The 10,900-nt window shown below is 44.3% G+C and overlaps 1 protein-coding gene across 1 annotated transcript in view; it reads right to left on the bottom strand.

Annotated features, from left to right (window-relative positions):
• Positions 1–10,900, bottom strand: part of LOC311060681 (protein sidekick-2-like) — a 216,801-nt gene that overhangs the window by 75,784 nt on the left and 130,117 nt on the right. The window contains exons 25-31 of the mRNA XM_084078960.1: positions 10,491–10,680; positions 9,253–9,351; positions 7,711–7,905; positions 5,808–6,009; positions 4,165–4,268; positions 2,867–2,937; positions 677–812 (exon numbers count right to left, since the gene is read on the bottom strand). Coding sequence (XP_083935086.1) covers positions 677–812; positions 2,867–2,937; positions 4,165–4,268; positions 5,808–6,009; positions 7,711–7,905; positions 9,253–9,351; positions 10,491–10,680 — 997 coding nt within the window. The remainder of the gene's footprint in view (positions 1–676; positions 813–2,866; positions 2,938–4,164; positions 4,269–5,807; positions 6,010–7,710; positions 7,906–9,252; positions 9,352–10,490; positions 10,681–10,900) is intronic.

Genomic DNA, 10,900 nt, shown 5'->3' with positions numbered 1-10,900 from the left:
TTTTTTTTTTTTTTTTGACCCAAAGACCAAGGAGATATGATTTTTCGAAGATATAGACTCCCATCCACTTCCTTGTTAACTTAAAACTTAAAAATTCTGTATCTCGGCTCCTGAGTACTTTTTTTTTTCAATGAAAAATCTTGGCGGTGTTCAAACAGGCCAGAAATAATTCTGGCAGTGAATGAGTTAAGAAACATACATTAACCACTGTATCCCTATTTTATACATAGGCTATTTGAAAATAGCAGATCTACAAGCTCACAACGCGTCGCATCGCGACGCGTTGTGAGCTTGTAGATCGGCTATTTTCAAATATTTAGTACATTTACTTTTGGTACTTTAAGTACATTTTGATGCCAATACTTTTGTACTTTTACTCAAGTACATTTTTAATTCTGGACTTTTACTTGTAACAGAGTAGTTTTATAGTGCAGTATTGGTACTTTTACTTAAGTAAATAATTTGAGTACTTTTCCCACCACTGTAATATACATTTCGAACAATTGAAAATAGAGAGCAGCAGCTCTGGAGCAGAGCTGAGTTAATAACACAGTGTGGCTGATTGCTACTAATCAGTGGTGTCAGAAGTGGGATCCGCAGAGGAAGGATATGACGGTACAATAAACCGGCTTCTCTTGTGAATGACAGTTAGAGTGTTGTACTGTAGGTGGATCACCTGTCAGCTCTGCCCAGGTGGTGGAGGGGCTGTTGACGGTGCGGGTGGAGTAACTCCTCAGCCGGTCGTACAGGAGCTCCCGGTAGCGGATCCTGAACCCCAGCAGGATCCCGTTGATCTTCTCCTCGGCGGGGGGCTGCAGGGTTGAAGACACCACTCCACGCATTAAAGTCATACCGTTTAAAATAACACTTTACTTAACCCATTTAAACCCGGAAAGAATCTGTGTCATTTTTAGATTTCTTTGGCTATTCAAAAATAGCAGATATCCAAGCTCATAGCACGGCACCGAATGCTGCACTACGAGCTTGTAGATCTGCTATTTTGAAAAATCTTGAAAATGTGTGCAAATCTTTGAATATATATACATTTTTAAAGCAAACATTTGTAACTCAAATCTTTGCTTCTGGGGATTCTACAAATGTCTTCTACATGTTTTTAATGGGTTAAGATCAAATGTCTCTTTCTTTGGGTTTTATCAGCAGTGCGAGTGCTTTTACTTGCATATTTCCCCATTGTATAATTACATTTTTATCAGCTTAGTTTTGCATCTTCCTTGCCCTCAGTTGCAGGGTTTTTTTATTGCATAGCAGACATTTAAAAAAAAGGAGACTCCAGCCAGACTGGGAAGGAGGGAGGGAGGGTGGGCGGGAGAAAAACGTTGCCCGTTGTAAAAACAAGCGACGACAAGCCCCAACGGGGAGAGAAAAGGTAAAGAGAAGTGACTCTATATCCTAATAAACTCCTCCAAGCGTTCTCTATAAAACCAAGATGGTGGACCCGGGGGGCTCCTATATACTTCCCCCTTTATGACCTGTTAATTCAGGTGTGAGTGTGAGAGAGAGGCTGGTAGGGGCATTACTACAGTATGTGAAATTACTCACAATTATTAATTATTAGCTCAGATGAACACACCTACAACACCAGACATTCATCACAAGGTTTCTTTACGCTTCCCATTTCAAAAACAAATTCAACGCAACACACAGTAATGTATAGAGCAATGAAAGAGCTGCAAAGTCTTCCATCACGTTCTCACACAAGCAACAAGTACATTTGATTTTAAAAAGACATTTAAAAAATATCTTATGGAATCTGCTTTTGGATGACGGCTGGCTGCACACTGTTTAATGTTTTTACATATTATAACTGTATTTGTAACCTGAATTTGGTTGTTGAGGTATAATTAAGACGTCACATTTATATATATGTCACAGGTAGATTGGCATTCCAGGGAGATTGGAAGTGGAGCGCTTGTTTTTAGGCTCGGGGCTGCGATGCGAGGACGGCGACGACGACAACATGTATACACATACATACCAGCCTCAGTGGCGCACTTCGATAATCATTGGATTCCACCGGCTTCGAATGCTATCAATGCATTGAATGGGAGATTATCACGTTTTATCAGACCATTGAATGGGCGAAGTAGGCGAGCTACCGTCTACCCCGCGATTTGTCAGACCATTCATTGGGCGTAATCAGGAGCTACTGACCTACCGACGGAGGCGGAGCAGTCCCCACAACAATATTTACGATTCTGTCCATATCGGTACATAACTCGAACGGCGCTGAGTAGGCACAGGCGAGGGTCGCACCGCTCCGGACGGCAACTCAGTCGCCTTAGCTCCTTCGGTGGCCCGTCGCGGGGCTCCACCTCGCCTGAGACTGCGCGCCTCCGTCATGGTCCGAAACCGAAACAACCAAAACCAAAACCGAAACTAAAGTATTTAAGTCATCTCCGTCGGTAGGTCAGTAGCTCCTGATTACGCCCACTGAATGGTCTGATAAATCGCGGGGTAGACGGTAGGTCGCCTACTTCGCCCATTCAATGGTCTGATAGAACGTGATAATCTCCCATTCTATGCATTGATAGCATCCGAATCAGGTGTGGATTCCCCATCCACTACCACTGGGAGTCTGGGTTTGACTCCCGCTTGGGAAATTACTTTTTCAAACAACCGCGGACTACTTTTTTTCGCCGATAAAGATCACAACAAACACAGCCCGTCCGATCTAATGTTAAAGGATCTAGAAAAATAAATGTTTCTCTAGCTTTCTTGTTTTTTTTTCTGTGTTTTTGGCGAGAAAAAGCTATATTCAATAGCCAATAACTAAAGAATGGAGGGTTGCAGTGACACTTTTTTTTCCCCCCGATGGAACCAGAGACACATATTTTGCAACACTCACCTGCCAGTGAATCAGGACGGAGGTGGTGGTGTGTGGCGTAACAGAGAGGATCGAGGGTGGTTCGTCGGGTGCTGCAGGGGGTGTGGGAGGGAGGGGGGAGGGGGAGTGTAGGGGGGTAGAGATAAAAACAAAAGGTTAGACAAATTTGTTCAATTGCCCTGAAAATGTGTGCAAAGTCCGGAGGAAACGCCAAAAAGTCTCAAAGCGCTTGCAGTGGCATTCACGGGACATAAAACCCTGCGGGGAGAATACACACAAAAGCTGCCATAGATTAAACGAGTCAAAAGTAGCAGTTTGGGAGATAAGTGGAGGGAGTGTCAGTACCAGAGATGGAAAAAGTACTCAGGTTCTTTAGTTAAGTAAGAGTAGCAATACCACATCGTAAAAATATATCCGTTACAAGTTCAAAATATACTTACAGCAGCACCAGGGCAAAGGTAAAAGTAAACCTACTTTTATTTAAAAAAAATAATCTCCAAGAATAGCAGATCTACACGCTGTCGCGTCGTGATGTTGACATGTTGTGACTTTATAGTTCAGGATTTCCTAATAGACTAAGTATAAGATAATTGGTTAATGTATGTTTGGTATCAATAAGTAACTTTTATCAAAAAGTTTCCAACTAATGGTAGTGGAGTAAAACAAATAAACATGTTTGCCTATGAGATGTCGTGGAGTAGAAGTATAACTAATCAAAAAATAATCATTAAATACTCAAGTAAAGTATAAGTACCTCAGAATTGTACTTAGGCCTATACTGTAAGTACAGTACTTATACTTAGCTACTTTCCACCAATGTACCAGGGGGTTTTAGCACTGTTGTCTAGTTTCATGGCAACTGCAGACAACTTGCTATGACATCACTCTCTGTGTCAGTGCCACTGCCAGCACTGTTCTCAACAATAACAATAAGATAAGTCATCCTGACAGCCTGTTCAACTGCTCCTTTCTACACCAGGGGACCCACAAATACAACACTTCAGTCCCTCAACAAAGGAGTCTAGCTCAATGTTTCCTACAATGCTTTAAATTATCATTTCTTTCACACAAAAAAAAAAATCCAAAAGAATCTCAGATAAAAAATAAGTATATATATATATATATATATTTTTTTTTTTTTACAGTATAAACTGTATATATATATATATATATATATATATATATATATTTGGTTCCATTTGTACTCTAAATTTTGGTTCCTAACGATCAATAATAATTTAGCTGGGGACACCTTGGAACCCCCTGATAAAGAACCCCTGCCTTATATAGGTGACGTGTTGCTTTAGATGAAGCCTTACCGTCCTGCAGAGTGGTGATGGCCTCGCTCTCCTGGCTGTATTCACTGTCTCCTATGTCGTTGGTGGCCTTCACTCTGAACTGGTAGGAGGTGAAGGGCTTCAACCTGAAGGTGCAAGAAGCAGACAGCCATACACATCAGTATTAACTACCAGCTAAGAACAGTAGGAACCCGCAGCTATAGTTTAGACCAGTGGTTCTCAACCTGTGGGACGGGACCCCCAGGGGGATCCCCACATGATTTTTGGGGGGTCCCCAGATGATAGTGAAGTGACTTAAGGACTTTTAAGACCTTTTCAATACCTCAAGAAAATAAAAAGACCAAATACTGCATCAAAATGAATCAACAAAACTATACTATAAAACATTGGCCAAATAATATAAGCTTTCTCAAGAGGCCACAATTGTGAAAATAGCCGATCTACAAGCTCACAACGCCTTGTAACGTGAGGCGTTGTGAGATCTGCTATTTTCCCAATATTTATCTGTGGAACGAAGTCAAACAAAATGGGGGGTCCCCATGTTCAAATATGATTATTTTGGGGGGTCACAGCCTGAAAAGTTTGAGAACCACTGGTTTAGACCAGTGATTCTGAACCTTTTTGAATTTAAAAGTAAACCACAGTTTGATATGCATTAGAGGCCACACACTGCTCACCCTTACCGTCATTAAAGCCTTCCTGTTTTATGCTTGTGATACTGAAGCCATAAGAAATGTGAAGAACCACATGCTCAAAGGCCCTGAGACCTGTGCATCGTTAAGCTGTAACAACATATGCTAACCTCATGGCCTTCTCCTGTGGAACTCTGTGCACCTCGCTGCATTTTCCACATCATTAAAGCCAGACTAGCACCTTGTGGGAGCAGCGTATATAGGGTTCTGTTGGACTAGCCTCTTGCATGCAGTGCTAATGTTCCCCATCCATTCCTACTTTAACCACGGCATGAGAACACCGTTCACACAAAACCCAAGCTTGGATTGTAGCCTCTAAACAGGGCAGTGCTTAAAGGGCAACACCACTTTGGTAGTGGGTTGGGTTGTGTTGTTACCTTGCCATGATGTAACTCCAAAGGTGGAAAAGAAATCAAAAATATGATACATTGATTAGAAATTGATAATTCTAAATATGCTCCTCGTTGACTTACATTGTATGGTAAAACAGCTCTCAAAGTCACTCTTTTAGCCCGTAAACAAATGTAAACAAAGTTGATTCAGACAACATAGAACATCACCAAACCCAGTACTGTTTGCTTTTTTAATACAAATGTTAACTTCCTGTTGAATTAGCTATTTTTATTACGAAAAAAAAAACAGGCTGGATCTGCGGATCCGGATCTTCAAGTAAAATCAACAGGAAGTTGACATTTTTATTTAAAAAAAACAGTACTGGGTTTGGTGATATTTTATATTGTCTGAATCAACTTTGTTTGTGTTCGTTTACGGGCTACAAGAGTGACTTTGAGAGCTGTTTCACTGAACAATGTAATGTATGAGATTGGGGCCCCTGGCACAAAATATTTTCTGATGGGTGTCTGTGGACAAATATTCTTTTTTTTAGGAGAAGGGATATATAACAATAACATAGGCAATTATACTTAAGTACAGCACTTGAGTAAATCGTCTCTGTATCTGTGCGTACTGTACCTGTCCACGGTGTAGGAGCTGGCCTCGTGGTTGACCGAGGCGGACTGGACCGTCCAGTTGCTCTCCGGCAGCTCCCTGAGCTGCACGGTGTAGTAGCGTACGGGCGAGAGGCCGTCGCTGCCCGGCTCCCACGACAGCAGGACGTGACGCGCCCGCACTCGCTCCTGGGGCACCATGGGACGACTGGTGGGCTGGGGGCGAGCTGGGGGCGGAGAGAGAGAGAGAGAGAGAGAGAGAGAGAGAGGGAGAGAGAGAGAGAGAGAGAGAGAGACCAAAAAACAAAAGTTTTCACTTGCACCACCTCTAAGCCTGAGTTATACAGGACGTGCACGTGGGCATTGTGCACCACAAATAGCTGTGAGCTGCTATGTTTGATGCACTACCCAGACTTAACCCAGGCAAGGGGGAACAAAAACTAAACAACATGTTGTACCTCACGGACAAATGCAAAGCAGCTGAATAAATGAATATTACTGAATTACTGAATTACTGAATAAATGAATATTACTGAATTACTGAATTACTGAATACATGAATATTACTGAATTACTGAATTACTGAATACATGAATATTACTGAATTACTGAATAAATGAATATTACTGGATAAAACAATTAAGCAAACGATCAGAGGGAAGCAGACAGCCTTGTTCTTGTTGCATGGTAATACAGAACCTCTGGTAAACAGCCAGAGGACACAGTCACATCTGCTTCCTGTCTGACGGTACCGTATGCTGGAGGACGACCACGTTGGCTCCCTTGGTGCTCTCCTCCGATACGATGCCAACACAGCCATCCCGTACCTGCCTCTGTACCTCAACGTGTGTACAACAATGGTTCTCAAACATTTTCGCGAAACTCTAGATGTGAGGGCTGTGTAGTGGCTAAACTCTAGATGTGAGGGCTGTGTAGTGGCTAAACTCTAGATGTGAGGGCTGAGTAGTGGCCTGAACTCTAGATGTGAGGGCTGTGTAGTGGCTAAACTCTAGATGTGAGGACTGCGTAGTGGCCTGAACTCTAGATGTGAGGGCTGTGTAGTGGCTAAACTCTAGATGTGAGGGCTGAGTAGTGGCCTGAACTCTAGATGTGAGGGCTGTGTAGTGGCTAAACTCTAGATGTGAGGACTGCGTAGTGGCCTGAACTCTAGATGTGAGGGCTGTGTAGTGGCTAAACTCTAGATGTGAGGACTGCGTAGTGGCTAAACTCTAGATGTGAGGGCTGTGTAGTGGCTAAACTCTAGATGTGAGGGCTGCGTAGTGGCTAAACTCTAGATGTGAGGGCTGTGTAGTGGCTAAACTCTAGATGTGAGGGCTGCGTAGTGGCTAAACTCTAGATGTGAGGGCTGTGTAGTGGCTAAACTCTAGATGTGAGGGCTGTGTAGTGGCTAAACTCAAGATGTGAGGGCTGCGTAGTGGCTAAACTCTAGATGTGAGGGCTGTGTAGTGGCTAAACTCTAGATGTGAGGGCTGAGTAGTGGCTAAACTCTAGATGTGAGGGCTGTGTAGTGGCTAAACTCTAGATGTGAGGGCTGTGTAGTGGCTAAACTCTAGATGTGAGGGCTGCGTAGTGGCTAAACTCTAGATGTGAGGGCTGAGTAGTGGCTAAACTCTAGATGTGAGGGCTGCGTAGTGGCTAAACTCTAGATGTGAGGGCTGAGTAGTGGCTAAACTCTAGATGTGAGGGCTGCGTAGTGGCCCAAACTCTAGGTGCGAAGGCTGCGTACTCTAGATGTGAGGGCCGCGTATTGATCCGACCCTCTAGTAACTTCAAAACAATGTAAATGTCTCAGTCTCCCTGTGTGACGCCCAACCGTTGTCCTCAACTGTCCACCCATCACCCACTTTCTCCGTAAATCTTTCATATTTCAGGACATGGCCAAAATGGCACCACTGTGTGGCCCTTACCTCTCTTCTCGGTGGTGACCACCAGGGCCTCGGCCGCCTCCCCCCAGCCCTTGCGCGTCTGCGCGGTGATGCGGAACACGTAGACCGACTCCTGCTTCAGGCCCGTCACCGTGTACTGCCGGGCGCTGGGGTTCAGCACGTCCACCGTGGCCGTGTTGCTATTGGTGGAGTTCAGGCGGTACGTGATCTGATAGGCTGGGAGGGGCAGAGGGTGGGGGCGGGGTATTAGAAGTGGAAACACAGGTGTCATTTCAGGAAAAAATAGGGGGGTGGCATAAGAACTTAAAACTTTTAAGTGTGATTTCCAAAATAGCGAAAACAGTGGATCTGCAAGCTCACAACGTATCTTAACGTGACACGTTGTGAGCTTATAGATCCACTATTTTTGCTACTGTGTGTGTGTGTGTGTGGGGTGGGGGGATGTTCGAAAATGTTCGCCCTTTAATGACACATGCCCAAAATATGTAGCCTGGTAAACCCTCCCTCCGGAAATCTCATTTCAATTCGATTTCAGAAAGGAGTCTGGTCTGAAACGCCTTTCTCCAATTATCGCTCTGCTCGCCGAGCCGACGAGCCTATCAGCGTCGTCGCTCATTGTTCTGTGATTGACAGCGACAGTTGGCCAATCAGGTGGCGAGTTCGAGTGAGCCCGAATGAACCCGAGTGCAGCCTGAGAGCCGCCGAAAAAAGACGAACGGCAGCCATTGTTGTTTGTGCGAGTGCCTTCACTTCTTACTTTCAGTTTTATAACGCTTTCAAACTTCTTTTTTGAGGCACGGAATTTACTTATAAGATATCGTTTGGATAGAATTTAGTTGTTTAACTTCATATATGTGGTCAATTAATCATGACAGAGCCTATTTAAAAATATAAATTTAGAGAACCGGCAGGGGCGGGGAGTGACACGCATGTATCCCAATAAGGCAACCTATTTTCGGCATGGCCGTCCCAAAAGTCCCGTTGCGTCACATAGTCTGGAGCTCGTCAAATTGAACTGCTCATTGGCTGAAGGGGAAAAACGATCATTGGTTGAAGGGGTTGTCAGTCAACGGTATTACTCCCGCCCAACTCCAGCCCACAGCGATTATTGCAGAAAGGCGTTTCAGACCAGACTCCTTTCTGAAATCGAATTGAAATGAGATTTCCGGAGGGAGGGTTTACCAGGCTACAAAATATGGATGCCAGGTTGAAATTGGTTAATAAATGTAGATGGACGGGCATGGATTGAGATGCACTCAGCAGTCAGCATTGATCTGAAATCAGATTGTTTTCCTCAAAAACATTTTCCCCAAAAACAAATCATCTCTTTTTATGTGGAAACCTTGTATGTCCAAAACGGTTACTTTTCAGGATTCAAATTCAAAAGTAGAAGATCAACAAGCTCAAATAATGTTGTTTCACGTCGCGTTTTGAGTGACATCGTAGTATGTAGTATCAAGTAGGGCATTAATTTACGAAAACAAAAATATAAAAAGTTGAACTATGGGGATGGAAGGTTTCTGCCCTCCAGTCTACTGGGGTTGCCAGGTTGGTTGTACTGACCCAGGATGATGCCGTTAGGCTGGGCAGGAGACTGCCAGATGAGCCTGACCGAGGTGGTCCGCACTTCAGGGAACAGGATGCCCACCGGAGGGCCCGGCACTGCAACACACAAGAGACACACACACACACACACACACACACACACACACACACACACACACACACACACACACACACACACACACACACACACACACACACACACACACACACACACACACACACACACACACACACACAGATAGAATTTAAAACAACAGATAGATTGTTTGTGCATCCATAATGGGGCTCTGGTCCAGACACATAAAGGTGATATTTTATCAACCTTAATGGAATAGAAATACACTGTGCTCTAGTTCAGCCCCGCATTAATGTATTTATACACAACAAATTAAATCACCAGTAAATGAATGCGGTGCCGAGAAACGGCACAATATAGATTTTTATACCCCCCCATTGAGTTAAATATGCAAAAAGAAATAGTGCAACAGGATTTATACTGCAATGCCAAATGACATCTGCAGTTATTAACCCGCTGCTTGCGTTTTTTTACACGGTGGCTCCTATACCGGCAGAGCAATCTTAGAGCAGTGGTTCTCGAAGTGGGGTCCGGGGACCCCCAGGGGTCCTTGAGGGGGCTCCAGGGGGTCCCCAGAGCAAGGTTAGGTATTATAGCATCAACATATAAGGGATAGTTCACCCCCAAAATGACTTTTTTTCCTATCGATTAGTCACCCCATGGAGACTTGAATTCATGGATATGTTTTTTTTTTGTCTCATTCCTAAGACAATAATTTGATGACCGGCAGCGGTTCCGGTAGGAGACACTTTGTCTCCTACCGGAACCGCTGCCTACCGGTCCGCTGGTCATCAAATTATTGTCTTAGGAATGAGACAAAAACAAAAACATATCCATGAATTCAAGTCTCCATGGGGTGACTAATCCATAGAAAAAAAGTTTTTTTTTGGGTGAACTATCCCATTAACCACTTTAGCCCCTACAGTATGTCCATCAGCTATTTGAAAATAGCCGATCTACAAGCTCACAATGCGACACGTTGTGGGCTTGTAGATCGGCTATTTTCTGAAATTCCTTGAAACGTTTGAGGGACCACTGGCGCAATAAGAGACACATTTCCAAAAAGGGCTCAACAAATCACCAACCAACCAGCCAATCAATCAATCAATCGATCTGATCGATCTGATGGAGTGATGGATTGATCCGTGGCTCAGCGTACCGTCATCCAGCGTCCTCTCCAGGATGGGCGGGGTGCTGGGCCGTCCGTCCCCCACCCGGGTGAAGGCCAGGACCTGGATCTCGTAGAGGACGTACTTCCCCAGGCCGGTCAGCTGGACGCTGTGGCTGGCGTTGCCCTCCACCGTCCAGAACTGCACCGGACTGTCACTGTCCTTCTCCTTGTACACCACCTAGAGGCCATAATCGTTATTACCGTTTAGTGTCAAAAAAGAACACTCACAATAATCATAATGCGGAGGTTTAAATTTATCGTGAGATCGTACTTCGTGTTACACTCGTCATGGCTCTGTACAGTGCTAGACCGTTTTCTTCCCCGTCTACACCAAAGCTTTTCACCAAAAAATTGCAGATTTGCAAGGCCACAACGCGTCGCAACGTCCTTCTGCCAAC

The sequence above is a fragment of the Gymnoscopelus microlampas genome (genome assembly GCF_963454915.1).
Source record: "Gymnoscopelus microlampas genome assembly, chromosome: 14".
Lineage (NCBI taxonomy): Eukaryota > Metazoa > Chordata > Actinopteri > Myctophiformes > Myctophidae > Gymnoscopelus > Gymnoscopelus microlampas.
This window is presented reverse-complemented; position numbering and strand designations above follow the sequence as displayed.